Source organism: Zonotrichia leucophrys, unplaced genomic scaffold (assembly GCF_028769735.1).
Source record: "Zonotrichia leucophrys gambelii isolate GWCS_2022_RI unplaced genomic scaffold, RI_Zleu_2.0 Scaffold_34_1600103, whole genome shotgun sequence".
In the NCBI taxonomy this organism is placed as follows: domain Eukaryota; kingdom Metazoa; phylum Chordata; class Aves; order Passeriformes; family Passerellidae; genus Zonotrichia; species Zonotrichia leucophrys.
This window is the reverse complement of record NW_026992239.1, coordinates 255,374-277,882: the sequence shown is the minus strand read 5'-3', so window position 1 is coordinate 277,882 and position 22,509 is coordinate 255,374. Positions and strand designations below refer to the sequence as shown.

At 58.8% G+C, this 22,509-nt stretch overlaps 2 protein-coding genes and 2 non-coding genes across 4 annotated transcripts; 1 reads left to right on the top strand and 3 right to left on the bottom strand.

The window, feature by feature from the left end:
• Nucleotides 1-142: 142 nt before the first annotated feature.
• TAF6L (TATA-box binding protein associated factor 6 like) lies at nucleotides 143-8,241 on the bottom strand. Its single transcript, XM_064737097.1, has 10 exons — nucleotides 8,083-8,241; nucleotides 7,400-7,486; nucleotides 5,674-5,824; nucleotides 4,985-5,035; nucleotides 4,372-4,466; nucleotides 4,217-4,291; nucleotides 2,941-3,161; nucleotides 2,013-2,145; nucleotides 1,297-1,425; nucleotides 143-985 (listed from the first exon to the last, which is right to left on the bottom strand). The coding sequence occupies exons 1-10, from the start codon at nucleotides 8,227-8,229 to the stop codon at nucleotides 233-235; spliced, it is 1,842 nt and encodes a 613-aa protein (XP_064593167.1). The 5' UTR covers nucleotides 8,230-8,241; the 3' UTR covers nucleotides 143-232.
• Nucleotides 8,242-10,299: 2,058 nt separating this feature from the next.
• On the top strand, nucleotides 10,300-18,644 carry WDR74 (WD repeat domain 74). The gene is made up of 8 exons (XM_064737098.1): nucleotides 10,300-10,363; nucleotides 12,297-12,446; nucleotides 13,413-13,514; nucleotides 14,775-14,875; nucleotides 15,758-15,813; nucleotides 16,645-16,784; nucleotides 18,277-18,333; nucleotides 18,425-18,644. Exons 2-8 carry the CDS (start codon nucleotides 12,336-12,338, stop codon nucleotides 18,545-18,547), a joined length of 690 nt encoding a protein of 229 aa, XP_064593168.1. The 5' UTR covers nucleotides 10,300-10,363; nucleotides 12,297-12,335; the 3' UTR covers nucleotides 18,548-18,644.
• A 1,570-nt stretch (nucleotides 18,645-20,214) lies between these two features.
• Nucleotides 20,215-20,405, bottom strand: LOC135460368 (U2 spliceosomal RNA). The gene has a single exon (XR_010443216.1). It is a non-coding gene; the product is annotated as a U2 spliceosomal RNA (small nuclear RNA).
• A 1,073-nt stretch (nucleotides 20,406-21,478) lies between these two features.
• LOC135460367 (U2 spliceosomal RNA) lies at nucleotides 21,479-21,669 on the bottom strand. Its single transcript, XR_010443215.1, has one exon. It is a non-coding gene; the product is annotated as a U2 spliceosomal RNA (small nuclear RNA).
• Between the last annotated feature and the right edge of the window lie 840 nt (nucleotides 21,670-22,509).

Sequence of the window (22,509 nt, the reverse complement as noted above, 5' to 3'; positions counted from 1 at the left end):
CGCCATCCGCTGACCACCAAACCCTCATGACCACTCCCTCTTTAATGACCACTCCCCCCTTTCTGACCATTTCACACCTAGTCCGTGCCATTCACAACCCCCATCACCTCATTCTTTATTGACCAATCCACACCATCCGCTGACCACTCCCCTGTCCTTAACGCCCACTCAGCGCCCCCCGCCCCCTTTAACTGAGCGCCCCCCGCCCCATTCCCAGCGCCCCCCGCCCGTCTCAGAGCAGCAGCAGCAGCGAGTACTCGGCCCGGGGCCACCTGCGCGGGGCGCGGGCGCTCCTCCCGATCATCGGCAGCCGCTGCGCGTACCGGGAGCCGAGCGCGGCCCCGGGCGGCGCCGGGAAGCTCGTCTGGAAGCGGCGGCCGGGGCAGCGGCGCCCGGTCTGGCGCCCCGCGATCACGAAGCTGAAGCGGGGCGGGCCCCGGGGGGAGAAGCGGCATTTCTGGAAGACGTCGCGAGCGCCGGGCCGGTGGGCGGAGGGGGCGCGGGGGGTCCCGCGGGGCCGGGGCGGGGGTCCCGGGGCCCGGGGCAGCGCCGGGCGCGGCGGGGGCGGCTCCTCGTCCCTCGGGCTCACGGTGGCGTTGGTCAGCTGCGGCATCTTGCGGGCGGCGCCTTCGGCCGGGGGCTCCTTGCGGGCGCCCTCGGTGCTCCCCGGGGGGCTCGGGGGGTCGCTGGGGGCGCCGGTACCGAAGCGGGCGGCGAGGCTGTCGCCGAAAAAGTCGTAGAGCTCGCGGTACATGTCCCGGAGCGACGGCGAGGGCGGAGCCAGCGGCGAGGATGAGGAGGAGGAGGATGAGGAAGAGGAGGAGGAGGAGGAAGCAGCGCCGCCCCCTCCCGGTATCACCGGGCGGCCCAAACCCAGCTCGGGGGAGGGGTCCTGACCGGGGGGGCTGTGCCGGGGGGACCCCTCGGGACCCCCAAACCCCGGGGCCTGCTGGGCCTTGGCCTTGAGCAGCCGCTCCACGGCGACCTGGGGGGCACGGGGGGGTTAAAGGGTTAAATACCAGGTGGTGGGTGACCCCTCCCAAAATACCTCCCCCAACCCCCGTTGTGGGACCCTACCCAAAAATCCCCCGGTGACCCTCCCAAAAATCCCCCCCCCCCCCGGTGTGGACCTCCCAATCCCCCCGTGTGGGACCCTACGTCCCCCGAGACTACCCAAACCCCCCCCCGGTGTGGGACCCCTCCCCAAAAATCCCCCCCCTGCCTGGTGTGGGACCCCTCCCCAAAAATCCCCCACCCCCGGTGTGGGCCCCCTCCCCAAACCCCCCCCGGCCTCACCAGGATGGCTCCGTACACTTTGTGCCCGTCAGCCTTGACCTGGGCGTTGGACACGGAGTAATCGTCCAGCACGGCCTGGAGGTTGGGCCAGTACGTGGGGAGGTGGGGGTACAGCACCCGCTCCACTGCCTGGGAAATGGGGGGGCATGGGCTGGAGACCCCCCTGAACCCCAAAAACTGCCCGGGAACCCCCAAACCCTTCTATGGAACCCCAAACTTTTATGGAACCCCAAACCTTTCTATGGAACCCCCAAACCCTTCTATGGAACCATCCATCCCACCCAAACCCCCCCATGGAACCCCCAAACCAGTGTATGGGGAGGGGGGGGTACAGCACCCACTCCACTGCCTGGGAAATGGGGGGGAACGGACTGAGAACCCCCCCATGGAACCCCCAAACTGCTCCTGAACCCCCAAACCCCCTGGAAGCCCCCCCCCCAATTAACCTTTAGACTTCTCTGGACACATCTCAGCCCCCTCAAACCCTTTTTAGACCCCCCCAAACCCCCTCAGGACCCCCCAAACCTCCTCAAAACCCCCTTAAAACCCCTCAGGACTTCTCCAAACCCCTCAGGACCCCCCAAAACCCCTCAGAACCCCCCCGAAACCCACCAGGACCCCCCAAACCCCATTGAGACCCCCCCAACCCCCCTCAGGAACCCCCAAAACCCCCCAAACCCCTCAGGATCCCCCAAACCCCCTCAGGACCCCCGAACCTTCCATCCCAGCGCGTGCAGCCCCACCACGGCCCCGTAGTGGGAGCAGAGCGGGCGCACGGGGTCGGCCAGAACCTTCTGGAGCGAGAGCAGGATCTGCTGGTAGAGCCCCCTGACCAGCTCCCCGTGGCTCCTGCGGGCACAGAAAATCCTGGAAAATCCTTCCCGCGGGATTTGTCTGTCCTGAGACCCCCTCAAACCCCCCCAGGACCCCCCAAACCCCCCCAGGACCCCCCCAGACCCCACCAGGACCCCCCAAACCCCCCAGGACCCCCCAAACCCCCCCAGGACCCCCCAGACCCCACCAGAAGATGCGGCCCAGCAGCAGGGCGGCGTAGTCGTGCAGGGTCCAGTGGTCGTTGAGGATACCCCCAAACCCCCCCAGGACCCCCCAAACTCCCTCAGGACCCCCCTGGGACCCCCAATCCCTCCCAGGACCCCCCAGACCCCCTCAGGACCGTCCAAAACCCCCAGGAGCCCCCTGAGAACCCCCAAACCCTGCCAGGAGCCCCCCTGGGAACTCCTAAACCCCCTCAGGACCCCCCCCAAACCCCCTCAGGACTCCCCAAAACTCCTCAGGAGCCCCCCAGGACCCCCCCAAACCCCTCAGGAGCCCCAAACCTCCTCAGGACCCCCCCAGGACCCCCATGCCACAGAAGATACGACCCACCAGCAGGGCGGCGTAGTCGCGCAGGGTCCAGTGGTCGTTGAGGATCCCCCCGGTCCCCCTCAGGACCCCCCAAACCTCCCAGGACCCCCCAAACTCCCCCAGGACCATCCAAAACCCCCCAGGAGCCCCCTGAGAACCCCAAACCCTGCCAGGAGCCCCCTGGAACTCCTAAACCCCTCAGGACCCCTCAAACCCCACCAGGACCCCTCAGGACCCCCCAGACCTCCTCAGGACCCCCCAGGACCCCCCAGACCCCACCAGAAGATGCGGCCCAGCAGCAGGGCGGCGTAGTCGCGCAGGGTCCAGTGGTCGTTGAGGGGGTTGATGGAGGCCGCCAGCGGCTCCAGCACGCAGTACAGCACCGAGCCCACCAGGCTGCCCACGTAGGAGCCCAGGCACAGGAACGGGTTCTGCAGGAGGCTCCGCGCCAGCTGCAGCAGCCGGCTCAGCTGCTCCAGGTCGTGGCTCACCGACTTCACCTGGCACAGGTGAGGGAAAGGTGGGAGAGAGGGTTTGGGGAGATTTCAGGGACAGTTTGGGACAGCTCAGCCTGACCTAACCCAGCCCAGCTCAGCTGCTCCAGGTCGTGGCTCACAGACTTCACCTGGCACAGGTGAGGGAAAAGTGGGAGAGAGGGTTTGGGGAGGTTTCAGGGACAGTTTGGGACAGCCCAGCCCAGCCCAGCCCAGCCTGGCCTAACCCAGCCCAGCTCAGCTGCTCCAGGTCGTGGCTCAGGGATTTCACCTGGGACAGGTGAGAATTTAGGAAAGTTCCAGGCACAGCCTGGCACTGCCCAGTTCAGCTGCTCCAGATCTGAGATTTCACCTGGGACAGGTGAGGGAAAGGTGGGAGAGAGGGTTTGGGGAGATTTCAGGGACAGTTTAGGACAGCTCAGTTCAGCCCAGCTCAGCTCAGCTGCTCCAGATCACAGATTTCACCTGGGACAGGTGACAAGGGAGGGTTTGGGAAGGTTTTAGGGACAGCCTGGGACAGCCCAGCCCAGCTCAGCTGCTCCAGATCTGAGATTTCACCTGGCACAGGTGAGGGAAAGGTGGGAGAGAGGGTTTGGGGAGATTTCAGGGACAGTTTGGGACAGCTCAGTTCAGCCCAGCTCAGCTCAGCTGCTCCAGGTCACAGATTTCACCTGGGACAGGTGACAAGGGAGGGTTTGGGAAGGTTTTAGGGACAGCCCAGCCCAGCCTGGCCCAGCTCAGCTGCTCCAGGTCGTGGCTGACAGACTTCACCTGGGACAGGTGAGGATTTGGGAAGGTTCCAAGCACAGCCTGGCGCTGCCAGCCCAGCCCGGCTCAGCTGCTCCAGCTCAGGGATCTCACCTGGGGCAGGTGAGGGAAGGTGGGAGCGAAAGCACAAAAAGGCTCCGGGGGCAGCCCGGCCCAGCCCAGCCCAGAGACCTTCGGGAGCCTCCGGAGACCCTCAGGAACCCCCAGACTCACCTCAAACCCCCCCAGGACCCCCCAGACTCACCCCAAACCCCCCCAGGACCCCCCAGACCCCCCCAGGACCCCAGACTCACCCCGCTGACCACGTACACAAAGTACGGCAGCAGCGCCGCGATCTTGGGGTTGCTCTGCAGATCCTGCAGAGCCACCTGGGGGGGTTCAGGGGGGTCAGCCCGGCCTGGGGGCACCCCCTGAGACCCCTCCCCAGCCCCCCGCCCCCCCCAGGCACCTTCATCAGCTGGGGGTCGTCGCCCAGCACGGCGCGCGTGACGTGTTGGTAATACTTGAGCAGGTCATCACTGAGCGAGGAGACGGCGCTGGGCACTGCCAGGGGCACCCCCAAAGTGAAACCGGGCTGGGGAGGGGTCTGGGGGGTTCTCAGGGGGTCTCTGAAGGGATTTGGGGGTGTTGGCATGAGGAGAAAAGGGGTCCTTGAGGAGGTCACTGAGCGAGGAGACGGGGCTGGGCACTGCCAGGGGCACCCCGAAATTAAACCGGGGCTGGGGAGGGGTCTGGGGGGTCTCAGGGTGTCTGAGGGGGCTTGGGATGAGGAGAAAAGGGGTCTGGGGGCTTTCAGGGGGTCCTGGGGTCTCTGGGGAGGGGTCTTGGGATGAAGGGCAGGAGGGGTCTGGAGGATTTCAAGGGGTCTTGGGGGCTTGGGATGAGGAAAAAAGGGTTTGGGAGGGGTCTGGGGGGTTTCAGGGGGTCCTGGAGGTTTGGGGTGGTCCCAGAGAGTCTCTGGGGAGGGATCTGGGGGCTTGGGAGAAGGAAAAAAGGGGGTCCCGAGAGGGGCTGGGGAGGGTCTGGGGGTTTCAGGGGGTCTTCGGGGTCCCGCTCCTCACCTGCTCCCTGCGGCTCCAGGTTCCCTTTGCCATCCAGGTAGGACACATGCACTGTGGGGATGGGGGGGGGGGCTGAGATTTTGGGGTTCCCAGGGGACATCCTGGGGTTCCCAGAGATATTGTGAGGATATTTTGGGGTTCCCAGGTGTGATTTTGGGGGTCCCAGGGGATATTTTGGGGACATTTTGGGGGGGGTCTCAGGGATATTTTTGGGGCTCACCTTTCACAGCAGTCTCGGCGCAGCCCTTGGGGATGTCTCAGGGATATTTTGATATTTTGGGACATTTTGGGGACATTTTTGGGACATTTTGGGGCTCACTTCTCACGGCAGTCTCAGCACAGCCCTTGGGGATGTCTCAGGGACATTTTGGGGACATTTTGGGGACATTTGGGGACATTTTGGGGCTCACCCCTGACGGCAGTCTCGGCGCAGCCCTTGGGGATGTCTCAGGGATATTTGGGGATATTTTGGGGACATTTTGGGACATTTGGGGCTCACCCCTCACAGCAGTCTCAGCGCAGCCCTTGGGGATGTCTCAGGGATATTTTGGGGATATTTGGGGACATTTTGGGGACATTTTGGGACATTTTGGGGCTCACCCCTCACAGCAGTCTCGGCGCAGCCCTTGGGGACATTTGGGGACATTTTGGGGATATTTGGGGACATTTTGGGGACATTTGGGGCTCACCTCTCACGGCAGTCTCAGCGCAGCCCTTGGGGATGTTGGTGGCCAGCGCCAGCTCCAGCAGATTCACCTCCCGATCCTCGGGGAAAAACAAATCCGAGTCCCGGAGCGGCCGGAACGGGAGCGAGTCCTGCGAGCCACAGCCACACACGGCCTGGGGACAGAGGGGACAGTGAGGGGACATTGGGGACATCATTGGGGACATGGACAGGGACAGAGTCCTGCGAGCCACAGCCACACACGGCCTGGGGACATTGGGGACAGTGAGGGGACATTGGGGACATCAATGGGGACATGGACAGGGACAGAGTCCTGCGAGCCACAGCCACACACGGCCTGGGGACAGAGGGGACAGTGAGGGGACATTGGGGACATCTCTGGGGACACTGGGGGCATGGACAGGGACAGAGTCCTGCGAGCCACAGCCACACACGGCCTGGGGACAGAGGGGACAGTGGGGACATTGGGGACACTCAGGGACATCACTGGGGACAGCCCTGAACTGTTCCCTGGAACGGGAGTGAGTCCTGGGAGCCGCAGCCACACACGGCCTGGGGACAGAGGGGACACTGGGAACATTGGGGACATTGGGGACACATTGGGGACACATTGGGGACATTGGGGACACTCAGAGTCCTGCGAGCCGCAGCCACACACGGCCTGGGGACATTGGGGACAGTGAGGGGACATTGGGGACAGAGGGGACATTGGGGATACTGGGGACACATTGGGGACATCACTGGGGAGATCACTGGGGACACTCAGAGTCCTGCGAGCCACAGCCACACACGGCCTGGGGACATTGGGGACAATGGGGACATTGGGGACACCCCTGGGGATTTGGGGACACCGTAGGCATCGGGCACAGCCCCAGTGTCCCCAGTGGTGTCCCCAGGCCCAGCCCTGCCAATGGTCCCCCCCCAGTGTCCCTTTCAGTCCCCTCAGTGTCCCCAATTCCTCACAGTGTCCCCCCATTGTCCTCAGTGTCCCCAGTCCCTCCCAGCCTTCCCAGTGTCCCCAGTGCCCCCCAATGTCCCCACTCTGTCCCCAGTCCATCCCATTGTCCCCACTCCCCTTCATGTCCCCAATGTCCCCCCAGTGTCCCCGCTGTCCCCAGTTCATCCCAGTCCCTCCCAGTGTCTCCATTGACCCCCATTGTCCCCAGTCCCTCCCAGTGTCCCCAGTTCACCCCAGTTCATCCCAGTGTCCCCACTCCTCTTCATGTCCCCAATGTCCCCCCAGTGTCCCCGCTGTCCCCAGTCCATCCCAGCCCTCCCAGTGTCCCCCTGCTGTCCCCTCCAGTGTCCCCCCCAGTGTTCCCAGACCATCCCAGTCCCTCCCAGTGTCCCCATTGTCCCCACTCTGTCCCCAGTGTCCCCAGTCCATCCCATTGTCCCCTGTGTCCCTCCCAGTCCCTCCCAGTTCCATCCCAGTCCTTCCCAGTGTCCTCTCTGTCCCCACTGTCCCCCTGCTGTCCCCTCCAGTGTCCCCAGTCCATCCCAGTCCCTCCCAGTATCCCCAGTTCATCCCAGTCCTCTCAGTGTCCCTGTTGTCCCCACTCTGTCCGCAGTGTCCCCAGTCCATCCCAGTCCCTCCCAGTCCCTCCCAGTCCCTCCCAGTCCATCCCAGTCCCTCCCAGTCCATCCCAGTTCCATCCCATTGTCCCCTGTATCTCTCCCAGTCCCTCCCAGTCCCCCCAGTGTCCCCTCTCTGTCCCCTCTGTCCCCACCTCGACGTTGCTCCAGCGCAGGGCTCGGTTGAAATCCTCCACGGTGAGGCGGCGGCGCCGGGTGTGCTTCAGGAACTGGGAGCTGTTCTGGGGAAAAAACGGGAAAAAATGGGAAAAAATTCGGGAAAAAAATGGGAAAAATGGGGAATGAGGAACTCAGAGCTGTTCTGGGGAAAAAAACGGGAATGGGAAAAATGGGAAAAAAATGGGAAAAATGGGGAATGAGGAACTCAGAGCTGTTCTGGGGAAAAAAACGGGAATGGGAAAAATGGGAATGGGATGTGGAAATTGGAATGGGGGAAACGGGAACGGGATCCTCACCGGGAATGGGAACGGGGATGGGGAAGAAGGAAAACGGGAATGGGATCGGGATCAGCACCAGGATCAGGAATGGGGATGGAACCGGGAATAGAACCGAGAACGGCACCGGGAACGGGATCGTCCCGAGAGTGACACCGGGATCGGTGCTGGTTCAGCACCAGGGAAGCGCGCCCGGGACGGCACCGGGAGCATCACCGGGAGCGGGGCCGGGACTGCCCCAGAGTCTCCTCGGTAATCCCGGTATCCCCGGTAACCTCCGATACCCCCCGGTAACCTCAATCCCCCGGTAACTCCCAGTACTTGCGCGGCCTCCCGCTCCCGGTAACCCCGGTAACCCCGGTATCCCCGGTAACCCCCGGTACCTGCGCGGCCTCCCGCAGCCGGTAGCACACATCCTCGGCCAGCAGCGCCGCCACCTCATCGCTGAGCTCCACACCGGCGCTCTCCGCCATGAGCCGCACCGAGTCCCGGGGCAGCTCCACGAAGCGCCGCTCCTCCCGCTCCGCCATGGCGGGGGGCTCGGCCACGCCCACGAGGGGGCGGGGTTATGCAAATCATCACCCGTCGCGGGGAATGCCGGGAGCAGCCCGGAACTTTTCTACCGCGGAACTTTCGGGCCGCGCTCGCGGTTCCCGCACCGGAAGTGTCGGGAGAGCGCCCAAGATGGCGGCGCCCACGCGGTTGTGCCACGTTTGGGTGGGGGCCGAGACCGGAGCCCTGAAAGGTGGGGAGGGGTCGTGGGGGCGTCCTGGGGATCCTGAGGGGTCCTCAGGGGGGATTCCGGGGGGTTCTGAGGGAGTTCGGGGACCGGGAGGGGCTGTTGGGGGATCCCGGAGGTGTCTGGGAAGGCCCAAGGGGGGGGTTTGGGGGGGGATTTGGGGGTCCCCGGGGGGCTTGGGGTGTTCGGGGTGGTCCTGGAAGTCTTGAGGGGGTTCAAGGGGGGGTCCTGGTGCGGGTTTGGGGGGTCCCGGGGGAGTTCGGGCGGTTTTGGGGGGGTCTTGAGGGGGTTCTGAGGTTTCGGGGGGGGTCCCGGGGGGGGGTTCCTGTCGATTTTTGGGGAGGTCCTGGGTGGATTGGGGCGGTTTTGGGGGGTCCTGAGGTCCTCGGGGGGGGTTTGGGGGGTCTAGGGGGGGTTCTTATCGATTTTGGGGGGGTCCCGGGTGAATTGGGGGGCTCCTGTCGGTTTCGGGGGGTCCTGGGGTGATTTTGGGGGGTCCCGGGGGGGTCCCTGACTTTCCCCTCCCCCCCCAGGGGTGAACCTGCAGCGCCGAGAGGCCTCGAACCACGCGGGGGGGGAGGGGCTGAGCCGGGCCCGGGGGGTCTCGGTGCTCACCTGGGGGGACCCCGCCCAGAGCCAGGTGAGGGGGGGGGGCCGGGGGGGGAATTTGGGGTCCTGGGGGTCCCAGGGGGGTTTTAGGGGGTCTTCTCAGTTTTGGGGGGGGGGTTTTGGGGGGGTCCTGGGAAGGTTTTGGGGGGTCCTGGAGGGTCCCCAGGTGGCTTTGGGGTGTCCCGGGGGGGTTTTGGGGTACCCTGACCCCCTCTTTGTGCCCCTCCAGCTCCTGGTTGGTTCCCTCGATTGCTCTCTGGGGGGATTTTGGGGGTCCTGGGGGGTCCCAGGGGGTTCTGGAGTGTCCTGGGGATGATTTTGGGGTGATTTTGTGGGTTTTGGGGTGCCCTGACCCCCCCTTTGTGCCCCCCCAGCTCCTGGTTGGGTGCCTCGATCGCTCCCTGAGCGTTTTCAGCACCGAGAGTGGAAAATTCACCGGGGGGCGCCTCTGCCCGGGGGGGGGCGGCGCCTTCTGCGGCCTGGGGGTGCTGGGCAGGTAATGGAGGGGGGCTGGGGGGGTCCTGGGGGATTTTGGGGAGGTTTCGGGGCGTTCTGGGGGGGTCTCAGGGGTTCTGGGGGGTCATAGAGGGGATTCTGGGGGGCTGGAGGGGTCTTGGGTGGGCTGAGGGGGTCCTGAAGGGGCTGGGGGTGATCGTGGGGGATTTTGGGGAGTCCTTTGGGGGTCCTGGGGAGTTCTGGGGGTGCTGGGCAGGTAAAGGGGTGAAATGGGGGGGTCCTGGGGGGCTCCTAGAGGAGATTCTGGGGTCCTTGGGGGGGTTTGGGGTGGGTCTGGGGGGTTCTGGGGGTGCTTGGTAGATGGGGGGGGGTCCTAGTTTGGGATTCTGGGGGTCCTGGGGGTGTCTGAGGAGGCTGGGGTGGGGTCTGTGGGGTCCTGGGGTGTTCTGGGGTCTGGGGAGGGGTCCAGGGGGGTCTGGGGATGTTGGGGAGGGGTCCTAGAAGGGATTTGGAGGTGCTCAGTAGATAAATGGGGGGGGGTCCAAGAGGTTCCAGGGGGGGTCTTGAGAGGTCTGGGGGGGTCCTGAAGGGGTCTGGGGGCTTCCAAGGAGTCCCTGAAGGATTTTTGAGGAGGGGTCTGGGAGGGACCTTTGGGTCCTGCGGGGGATTTGGGGGTCTTGGGGGAGGGGGGTTCTCAAGGGGTCTGGGGGCTTCCAGGAGGTCTCTGAAGGGTTTTGGGGAGGGGTCTCGAGGGTCCCCAAGCCCCCCCTGACCCTCCCCTGTCCCCCCTCCCCAGCTCTGCGGTCACCGCGGTGGAGTCAGGGCTGGTTCGGGTCTGGGGGCAGCGCGAGGATGAGGAGGTGAGTGGGGGGCTCTGGGGGGGGCTGGGGGCGTTTTGGGGTCACCCCAAGACCCCTCCCCAATCCCAGCCCCATTTGGGACCTGTGGAGGGGGGGATTGGGCCAAAAATGGGGATTTTGGGGGGATTTTTGGGTATTTCGGGGATTTGGGTGGATTTGGGGTCTGGGGGCGTTTTGGGGTCACCCCAAGACCCCTCCCCAATCCCAGCCCCATTTGGGACCTGTGGAGGGGGGGATTGGGCCAAAAATGGGAATTTTTGGGGTATTTCAGGTGGGTTTGGGGTGGGTTTGGGGTCTGGGGGGGTCTCTTGGGGGAGATTTTGGGGGGCTCTGGGGGGTTTTTGTGGTGTGGGGGCCTCTGGGGGAGGTTTTGGGGTCACCCCAAGACCCCTCCCCAATCCCAGCCCCTTTTGGGACCTCTGGGTGGGGGGGATTGGGCCAAAATTGGGGATTTTGGAGGGGATTTTTGGGGTATTTCGGGGGGTGTGGGGTGGATTTGGGGTGGGTTTGGGGTCTGGGGGGGTTTTGGGGTCACCCCAAGACCCCTCCTCAATTCCAGCCCCTTTTAGGACTTCTAAGTGAAGGGGGGTTCCCCCCCCATTTCCCAAAAATGGGATTTTGGAGATTTTTGTGATTTTTACGGGGGTTTGAGCAGGGTTTGGGGTTTTGGGGTCCTGGGGATTTTTGGGGGGTTTTTAATGGGGATTTTGAGCAGGATTTGAGGGATTTTTGGGGGGCATTTTTGGGGTGACCCCTCCCCATTTCCAGCCCTTGCAGGAGCGGCCGGGGCTGTGCCAGAATTGGGGATTTTGGGGCGATTTTTGGGGGGTTTTTAATGGGGATTTTCAGCAGTGTTTGGGGGATTTTTGGGGGGATTTTTGGGAGTTTTTAATGGGGATTTTGAGCAGGATTTGGGGGATTTTGGGGGTGATTTTGGGAGTTTTTAATGGGGATTTTCAGCAGTGTTTGGGGGATTTTTGGGGGGATTTTTGGGAGTTTTTAATGGGGATTTTGAGCAGGATTTGGGGGATTTTTGGGGGATTTTTTGGGATTTTTGGGGTGACTTTGTGGCCCATTTGCAGCCCCTGCAGGAGCTGCAGGCGGGGCCGGGGCTGTGCCAGAATTGGGGATTTTGGGGCGAATTCTGGGGCGATTTTTGGGAGATTTAATGGGGATTTTCAGCGGATTTTGGGGGGGATTTTTGGGAGTTTTTAATGGGGATTTTCAGCAGTGTTTGGGGTATTTTGGGGGAGATTTTTGGGAGTTTTTTAATGGGGATTTTGAGCAGGATTTGGGGTATTTTGGGGGAGATTTTTGGGAGTTTTTTAATGGGGATTTTCAGCAGTGTTTGAGGGATTTTTGGGGGATTTTGGGGAGTTTTTTAATGGGGATTTTCAGCAGGATTTGGGGGATTTTGGGGGAGATTTTTGGGAGTTTTTAATGGGGATTTTCAGCAGTGTTTGGGGGATTTTTGGGGGGATTTTTGGGAGTTTTTAATGGGGATTTTCAGCAGTGTTTGAGGGATTTTTGGGGGATTTTTGGGAGTTTTTAATGGGGATTTTCAGCAGTGTTTGGGGTATTTTGGGAGAGATTTTTGGGAGTTTTTAATGGGGATTTTCAGCAGGATTTGGGGGATTTTTGGGGGGATTTTTGGGAGTTTTTAATGGGGATTTTCAGCAGTGTTTGGGGGATTTTAGGGGAGATTTTTGGGAGTTTTAATGGGGATTTTCAGCAGTGTTTGGGGGATTTTGGGGGGATTTGGGGGGAGTTTTTAATGGGGATTTTGAGCAGGATTTGGGGGATTTTTGGGGGGATTTTTGGGAGTTTTTAATGGGGGTTTTCAGCAGTTTTTGGGGGATTTTTGGGGAGTTTTTAATGGGGATTTTGAGCAGGATTTGGGGGATTTTGGGGTGACTCTGTGCCCCATTTGCAGCCCCTGCAGGAGCTGCAGGCGGGGCCGGGGCTGTGCCGGATGCGCCAGGACCCCACGAGGCCGCACGTGGTGGGCACGGGCGGGAAGGAGAACGCGCTCAAGGTGTGGGACCTGCAGCGACCCCAGGAGCCCCTGTTCCGGGCCAAGAACGTGAGTGGCACCCCGAAAACACCCCCAAAAATACCCCAAAAACCCCCAAATATAGCCCAAAACAACCCCCAAAATACCAAACTACTGAAAATAGCCCAAAACAACCCAAAATCCCAAACAAGCCCAAAAATAGCCCAAAACAACCCCAAATACCAAAAATACCCAAATACCAAAAACTACTCCAAAAATATCCCAAACCAACTCCCAAAAATACCCAAAAACTACCCCAAAAATAGCCCAAAACAACCCAAATACCAAAAAATACCCAAAAAACACCCAAAAACTACAACCCAAAACACCCAAAAACAAACACCCCAAAAATACAAAACCCAAAATCCCAAAACAACCCCAAAAATATCCCAAAAACCTAAACCCCCAAAAATACCCAAAACAACCCCAAAACAAAACCAAAACCAAAACCCCAAATACCCAAAAACCACCCCAAAATACCCAAAAACTACCCCAAAAATATCCCAGAACTAAGCCCCAAAATACCCCAATACCATCCCAAATTTACCCCAGAAATATCCCAAAAACTACCCCAGAAATTTCCAAAACCAACCCCAAAAATACCCCCGAAATATCCCCAAACCACATGGAAAGCACCCCAAAAAATACCCAAAAACTTCCCCAGAAATATCCCTGAAAACAACCCCTAAAATACCCTGAAAACACCCCAGGAAACATCCAAAAACTTCCCCAGAAACATCCCAAAAACAACGCTTAAAATAACCTGAAACCACCACAAAAATAACCCAAAACCACCCTAAAAATACTCCAAAAATACCCAAAAACCACCACAAAAATTACCCTGGAAACATCTCAAAACAACCCCAAAACCATCGTAGAACCAAACCTAAAAATACCCCCAAAATATCTCAACAATACCCTGAAAACCCCCCAAAAATATCCCAAAATTGTCCCCAGATTGTCCCAAAATGTCCCAAATTGTCCCCAAATGCTCAGGTGAGGAACGATTGGCTGGATCTGCGCGTGCCAGTCTGGGATCGGGACCTGCAGTTCCTGCCGGGGACGCAGAAAATCGTCACCTGCACGGGGCACGGACAGGTGAGGGGGCATGGGGGCACCTGGGGTCACCTGGGGTCACCTGGGGTCACCTGCACCGGGCACGGACAGGTGAGGGGGCATGGGGGCACCTGGGGTCACCTGGGGTCACCTGGGGTCACCTGCACCGGGCACGGACAGGTGAGGGCATGGGCACACCTGGGGTCACCTGGGGTCACCTGTCCCTCACCTGTGCCCACCTGTGCCAGGTACATTGCTACGACCCCTGGTGTCCCCATGTCCCCGTTGTCCCCTCACCTGTCCCACTATCCCTCCCTGTCCCATTGTCCCTTCACCTGTCCCAGGTGCATCTCTATGAGCCTTCGTGTCCCCATGTCCCCATTGTTCCCTCACCTGTCCCCTCACCTGTCCTCTGTCCCCTCCTGTCCCTCCCTGTCCCCATTGTCCCCTTACCTGTCCCTTGTGTCCCCCCTGTCCCAGGTGCATCTCTGTGACCCCCCCTGTTCCATTGTCCCCTCCTGTCCCTCCCCTGTCCCATTGTCCCTTCACCTGTCCCAGGTGCATCTCTATGACCCCTCCTGTCCTTCACCTGTCCCATTGTCCCCTCCCCTGTCCCATTGTCCCTCCCCTGTCCCACTGTCCCCTCACCTGTCCCATTGTCCCCACTGTCCCCTCACCTGTCCCTCACCTGTTTCTCACCTGTCCCACTGTCCCACTGTCCCCTCACCTGTCCCTCACCTGTCCCAGGTGCGTCTCTACAACCTCTCCTCTCCTCTCACCTGTCCCTTACCTGTTCCCTCACCTGTCCCATTGTCTTCCCTGTCCCAGGTGCATCTCTACGACCCCTCGTGTCCCCTCACCTGTCCCTTACCTGTCCCATTGTCCCCTTATGTCCCTTCACCTGTCCCAGGTGCATCTCTACAACCTCTCCTGTCCTCTCACCTGTCCCTTACCTGTCCCATTGTCCCCTTATGTCCCTTCACCTGTCCCAGGTGTGTCCCTCCCCTGTCCCATTGTCCCCTTACTTGTCTCACTGTCCCCCCACCTGTCCCAGGTGCGTCTCTATGACCCCTCATGTCCCTCGCCTGTCCCATTGTCCCCCCACCTGTCCCACTGTCCCCTCCCCTGTCCCACTGTCCCCTCACCTGTCCTTTACCTGTCCCTGGTGCGTCTCTATGACCCTTCGTGTCCCCATGTCCCCATTGTCCCCCCACCTGTCCCATTGTCCCTCCCCTGTCCCACTGTCCCCTCACCTGTCCCATTGTCCCCATTGTCCCCTCACCTGTCCCTTACCTGTCCCAGGTGCGTCTCTACGACCCCTCCTGTCCCCGGCGCCGCCCGGTGCTCGACGCCGCCTTCGGGGAGGCTCCGCTGACGGCGCTGGCGCTGCCCGAGGGCAACACGTCAGTGAGGGGGATTTGGGGGGGTCTGGGGGGATTTTGGGGGATTTTGGGGGGTCCTGGGGGGATTTTGGGGAGTCATGGTGGGTGTTTGGGGGGTCTTGGCCTGGTCTGGGGGGGATTTTTAGGAGGATTTAGGGCAATTTTGGGGATCCTGAGAGGATTTTGGGGGTTCTTCAAAGGGATTTTGGAGGGTCTTGTGTGAGTTTGGGGGATCCCGATGGGATTCTGGGGAGTTTTAGGGGGTTTTGAGGGATTTAGGGCAATTTTAGGGGGTTCTGAGAGGATTTTGGGGTATCTTGGGGTGGTCTGATGGGGTTTTGGGGGGATTTAGGGCGATTTTGGAGGATCCTAGGCGTGTTCTGGGGGGCTCCAAGGGGATTTTGGGGGGTCCTGAAGGGATTTTAGGGGGATTCTGGGGGTCCTGAGAGGATTTGGGGGGATTTTGGGGGGTCCTGAAGGGATTTTAGGGGGATTCTGGGGGTCCTGAGAGGGTTTGGGGGGATTTTGGGGGCATTTAAGGCAATTCTGGGGGATCCTAGAGAGGTTTTGAGAGGTCCTAGGGGGATTTTGGGGGATCTTGGGGTGGTCTGGGGGGGTTTTGGGGGATTTTCGGGGGTCCTGGGAGGGGTTTGGAGAATCCTGGGGTGGCTTTGGGGGGTCCTAGGTGGGTTTTGGGGGTCCTGGGGGATTTAGGGCAATTTTGGGGGGTCTTGGGGAGGTTCCAAGGGGATTCTGAAGCAATTTTGGGGGGTCCTGGATGATTTCAAAACCCCCAAAGTGACCCTGGGAGGAGTTTGAGGGTACTGGGGGTGAATTTGGGGTGCCCGGGAGGGGTCTCACTGCCCCCCCCAGCCGCCCCCAGCCCCATTTCCCCCTCCCCAGCTCGGTGGTCGTGGGCAGCGCCCGGGGGGACGTGGCCGTGATCGACCTGCGCAAAGGTGAGGGGGGGTCCCGGGGGATTTTGGGGGGTCCCGGGGGATTTTGGGGGGTCCCAGGGGGGTCTGGAGGGTCCTGGAGGAATTTTGGGGGGTCCCAGAGGGGTCCTGGGAGGATTTTGGGGGGTCCTGAGGGGATTTTGGGTTATCCCAGGGGGATTTTGGGGGTGTCCCAAGGGGGTTTGGGGGGGTCTTGGCAGGGTTTTGTGGGGGTCTGGGGGATCCCGGGGGGGTTTGGGAGGTCCTGGGAGGATTTGGGGGGGGTCCCAGGAAGATTTGGGGGGGTCCTGGGGCATTTTAGGGGGGTCCTGATGGTTTGTGCCCTCCGGGTTGGGGGCTGAGGGCACTGAAGGGATTTGCAGAGATTTTGGGTGAATTTTTGGGGGATTTTGGGTGAATTTTGGGGGTTTTTGGGTGAATTTTTGGGGATTTTGGGGATCCTGACCCCCCTGTGCCCCCCAGGGCAGGTCTTGTGGGCACTGAAGGGATTTTGGGTGAATTTTGGGTGAATTTTGGGGGGATTTTGGGTGAATTTGGGGGGATTTTGGGGGTCCTGATCCCCCTGTACCCCCCGGGTCAGATCCTGCGGGCACTGAAGGGATTTGCAGGGATTTTGGGTGAATTTTGGGGGGATTTTGGGTGAATTTGGGGGGGGATTTTGGGTGAATTTTGGGTGGATTTTGGGTGAATTTTGGGTGGTTTTTGGGGTCCTGACCCCTCTGTGCCCCCCAGGGCAGGTCCTTTGGGCACTCAACGAATTTGCAGGGGGATTTGCAGGGATTTTGGGTGAATTTTGGGTGGATTTTGGGGGTCCTGACCCCCTGTGCCCCCCAGGGCGGGTCCTGCGGGCGCTCAAGGGCTTTGCCGGGGGGGTGCGGGCGCTGCAGAGCCACCCCCGGCTGCCCCTCGTGGCCTCGGTGGGGCTCGATCGCTTCCTGCGCCTGCACCGGCTGGACGGGCGCCTGAGCCACAAGGTGGGAGCCCAAAATCACCCCAAAATCACCCAAAAACACCCCAAAAACACCCTGGGAACTCCCAGATAACCCCAAAATCACCCCGAAATCACCCCGAAAACACCCCAAAATCATCCCAAAGCACCCAAAAACCCGGGACACCCCTAAATGCACTGCCTGGACGGGCACCTGTGCCACAAGGTGGGACCCCGAAATCACCCTGGGGACCCCCAAAATCATCCCAAAGCACCCCAAAACCCTGTGATGCCCCTAAATACACCACCTGGATGGGCACCTGTGCCACAAGGTGGGAGCCCAAAAACCCCAAATAACCCCAAAATCACCCTGAAAACCCCCTGGGAACCCCCAGATAACCCCAAAATCACCCCAAAATCATCCTAAAATCACCCCTAAATCATCTCAAAATCACCCTAAAATCACCCTGGGACCCCCCAAAGTCACCCCAAAATCACCCTGAAAACACCCTGGGAACCCCAAAATCACCCCAAAATCATCCCAAAGCACCCCAAAACCCTGGGACACCCCTAAATGCACCACCTGGACGGGCACCTGTGCCACAAGGTGGGACCCCAAAAACCCCAAAAACACCCCAAAAACACCCTGGGAACCCCAAAATAACCCCAAAAACACCCTGGGAACCCCCAAATAACCCCAAAATCACCCTAAAATCACCCCAAAATCACCCCAAAATCACCCTGGGAACCCCCAAAATCACCCCAGAATAACCCCAAATCACCTGGGACCCCCCAAAATCCCCACAAAGGCTTTCTGGGACCCCCCCCCAAAAAACCCTGGAACCTCCTAAAATCCCCCCAAAACCCAAAATCCCCCCAAAAACCACCTGGGACCCCCCAAAACCTTGAGACCCCCTCCCCAAATCCCCTGGGACCTCTCCCAAACCTCTCAAATCCCCCCCCCAAAACCCCCCCAGGACCTCCCCAAATTCTGGAAATTGATCCCTGAACCCCCCAAAAGATCCCCAAAATCCCCTCAGGACCCCCCGAATTTCCCCAAAATCCCCTCAGGACCCCCGAATTCCCCCAAAAATCCCCTCAGGACCTCCCCAAATTCTGGAAATTGACCCCCGAACCCCCCCAAAAGACGCCCAAAATCCCCCCAGGACCCCCCGAATTCCCCTAAAATCCCTTCAGGACCCGCCAAAATCCCCTCAAGATCCCCCAAAATCCCCTCAGGACCCCCCGAATTCTCCCAAAATCCCCTCAGGACCCCCCAAATTCCCCCAAAATCCCCCCAGGACCCCCCGAATTCCCCCAAAATCCCCTCAGGATCCCCCAAAATCCCCCCAGGACCCCCCAAATTCCCCCAAAATCCCCTCAGGACCCCCCAAAATCCCCTCAGGATCCCCCAAAATCCCCTCAGGAGCCCCCGAATTCCCCCAAAATCCCCTCAGGACCCCCAAAATCCCTCAGGACCCCCCAAATTCCCCCAAAATCCCCTCAGGACCCCCCATATTCCCCCAAAATTCCCCCAGGTGTACCTCAAGTCGCGCCTCACCTGCCTCCTGCTGAACACACACCTGGACTGGGAGGTGAGACCCCCACCCCAAATTCTGGGGGGGTTTTTGGGGGGTCTTGGGGTGCCCCCCACCCTTTTAACCCCCCCATTTCCCCCCTCCCCAGGCCCAGGAGGAGCCCCCTCCCCAAAAAGGGGTGAAGGACGAGGAGGGGGACGAGCTGTGGGACGCGCTGGAGTCCATCCCCACCCCCAAAAAGGGCAAAAAAAGGAAAATTTCGGGGATTTGAGGGGTCCCAGGACCCCCCAAAACCCCCCTAAGCCCCCTGCCCTGCTGTATATAAGGTCCAAAATGAGGGAAATAAATGGAATTTTGGGGTTTTTGGAGAAAAAGTGGGAATTTTTGGGGTTTTTTTGGAGGAAAAATGGGAGTTTTGGGGGTTTTTGGACAAAAAAAAGGGATATTTGGGGGTTTTTGGAGGAAAAATTGAGAATTTTGGGGGTTTTTGGAGAAAAAATGGGAATTTTTGGGGTTTTTTTGGAGGAAAAATGGGAATTTTATGGGAAATTGGGGCTGGGGGAGATGGGTGGGTGGGGAGAGCACAAAGGGATTTGAGGGCGCGGCCCCTTTAAATCTTTAGCTCCGCCCCTCATTTTTAGCCCCGCCCACACGAACCAATGAATTTTGCTAATTAGCACCTCAGTAATTAGCAGGATTACCCCCGGCAGGGGGTTTTGGGGTGATTTTGGAGGTTTTTTGGGGTGGCAACGATGACGTCACCAAATCGTGGCTGCTATCGCGATAGAGTGGCGATATTTAATAATTATCGATTAATTTAGCCTGGATTTGATTAATTAAATTGGGGTAATTAATTAATTTGGGGTGCCCTGTTGGGATGACGTGCAATGCAGAGAGAAGAGGCTCCAGGAGCGACACGGAGTGACAGCAGCGTGGCCGATATCGCGATATAATCACAATTTTGGGGTTGATATCGTGATATAATCATGATTTTGGGGTTGATATCACAACATAATCACGGTTTTGGGGTTGATATTGGAATATAATCATGATTTTGGGGTTGATATCACGATATAATCACGATTTTGGGTGGTTCCACCATGAAATGTCCCCATTGGGGATGCACCATTCTTGGAGGCGCTGCAATACCGGGATCATCAGGTTCATATCGCGATATAATCACGATTTTGGCTGGTTTTAATCTATTTTTCAGTGTTTGTGGTCCCCTTTGGGGGTGCAGTGTTCCTGGAGGCACTGCAATACCAGGCCGAGGTGGCCGATATCGCGATATAATCACGATATTCTCACGATATTTGATTATTTTGCTCCATTTTTCACCATTCAAAGGTGCCCTTTGGGAGTGCAGTGTTCCCGGAGGGGCACTGCAGTACCGGGACGATGGGTCCATATCGCGATATTTGATTATTTTGCTCTATTTTTCACCATTTCAATTCCCAGTGTGGGTGCACCGTTCTCGGAGGCACTGCAATACCGGGATGGTATGACCGATATCGCGATATAATCACGATATAATAAGGATTTGCTCTATTTTTCACCAGTGGAAGGTCCCCGGTGTGGGTGCACTGTTCTCGGAGGCACTGCAATACCGGGACAGTGCAGTTAGTATCGCGATATAACGACGATATTGAATTATTTTAATCTATTTTTCACCCGTGAAAGGTCCCCGGTGCGGGGTGCACCGTTCCTGGAGGCACTGAAATAGTGGGACCATGGGTTCCATATCGCGATAGAATCACGATTCAGAATTATTTTAAATCTATTTTTCACCATTTGAGTTCCCCGATGGGGCGCACCGTTCCCGGAGGCACTGCAATACCGGGACGATGGGGTTGCTATCAACACGATGGAGTTCATATCGCGATATAAGCACGATTTAGAATGATTTTAATCTAATTTTCACCAGTGGAAGGTCCCCGTGCGGGGTGCACCGTTCCCGGAGGCACTGCAATACCGGGACGATGCGCGGAGCGGAGGGAGCAAGCTCCGGGTCCAACTCCCGAGCCCAAAAATCCGTTTAATATAAAGTCCTCTCATCGAGGACGTATCAGATATTAAACTGATAAGAACAGATACTACACTTGATCTTAGCCAAAAGGCCGAGAAGCGATACCGGCTCACTCCCCAGCGCCGCCACCGGCCCCGCCCGGCCCGCCCGCACCTCACGGCCACCCCCGCGCCGCGCCCCGACCGCTCCCGAACCCTTCTGGAACGTTCTCTCCATCCCATCCCGCGCTTTGTTCCCGTGTTTTGTACGCACGGACCCCAAAAACCCCGAAATTCTCCCCCAAAATGCTCCCATCATGCCTTTCGCGTGTGGCGGCTCAAGAAGTTTGCATAACCACGCCTCATTATGAGCGAACCCCCTCGCTCTGCCGCCCCGCCCCTTCACTTGATGCGCGCAACGTGATTGGTGAACTGCGCGCTGGGATTTGCATTCGCTCCGCCCCCTGCTCTCCACGCGGGCTGTGCCGGTGGGATCGGGACGGGGGCACTGGTGGGGACTGGGCCTGCGCAGTTTGAACTGGGGTGGGGACAGTGCTGGTGTCCCGATAGAATCACGATATTCAGTCACTTGTAAGATATTTTTAAATCTATTTTTCACCAGCGATGGGTCCCCGGTGTGGGGTGCACCGTTCCCGGAGTCACTGCAATACCGGGATGGTGAGTGATGAAACAGAACGAGGGAGCTGCAGAAGCAGAGCGATCTGCACCCACATGCCTTGTACGGCGATATAATCGCGATTTCGGTAGGCTTGATATTTATAAATCTATTTTTTACCATTTCAGTTCCCCGGTGCGGGGTGCACCGTTCCTGGAGGCACTGAAATAGTGGGACCATGGGGTCCATATCGCGATAGAATCACGATTCAGAATTATTTAAAATCTATTTTTCACCATTTGAGTTCCCCGGTGGGGGTGCATCGTTTCCGGAGGCACTGCAATACCGGGACGATGGGGTTGCGGTCAGTACAATGGCGTTCATATCGCGATATAAGCACGATTTAGGATGATTTTAGTCTATTTTTCACCAGCACAAGATCCCCGTGCGGGGTGCACCGTTCCCGGAGGCACTGCAATACCGGGACGATGGGGTTGCTGTCAGTATAATGCCATTCATATCGCGATATAAGCACGATTTAGGTTGATTTTAATCTATTTTTCACCAGCGAGAGGTCCCCGTGCGGGGTGCACCGTTCCCGGAGGCACTGCAATACCGGGACGATGCGCGGAGCGGAGGGAGCAAGCTCCGGGTCCAACTCCCGAGCCCAAAAATCCGTTTAATATAAAGTCCTCTCATCGAGGACGTATCAGATATTAAACTGATAAGAACAGATACTACACTTGATCTTAGCCAAAAGGCCGAGAAGCGATACCGGCTCATCGCCCAGCGCCGCCACCGGCCCCGCCCGGCCCGCCCGCACCTCACGGCCACCCCCGCGCCGCGCCCCGACCGCTCCCGAACCCTTCTGGAACGTTCTCTCCATCCCATCCCGCGCTTTGCTCCCGTGTTTTGTACTCACGAACCCCAAAAACCCCGAAATTCTCCCCCAAAATGTTCCCATCATGCCTTGCTCATGTGGCGGCTCAAGAAGTTTGCATAACCACGCCTCATTATGAGCGAACCCCCTCGCTCTGCCGCCCCGCCCTTCAGCCTTTGGGCGCAACGTGATTGGTGAACTGCGCGCTGGGATTTGCATTCGCTCCGCCCCCTGCTCTCCACGCGGGCTGTGCCGGTGGAATCGGGACGGGGTCATTGGTGGGGACTGGGCCTGCGCAGTTTGAACTGGGGTGAGACATTGGGGGGCTCCCCTCGCTCCCCAGGGGATTTTGGGGGCACAGAACGGACGTGGGAACCCCTAAAATCATCCAAACCACCCAAAAACGGCTTTAAAGATTTAAATTTTGGGTTTAAGGTTTAAATTTTGGATTTAAAGTCTGAATTTTGGGTAAATTCTGAATTTTTTGGAACCTGGGCCCAGTTTTGTTCCCCTGGCAGGAGCAGTGGGGGGGGCTCAGGTGTTCGTGATTTCCTCAATCCCCTCACCCGGTGTTTCCCCCTCCCCAAATAACAACAAACTCAATATTTTAAATAAAAATAATGATTTTTTTATTTGAATAATAAAATTTTCACGATTGAAAAGCTGGAAGAAAAAAAATGCAATGTTTAAGACTCAAAGACCCTCAAAATTTAAGACTTAAGAGACCCAAAAT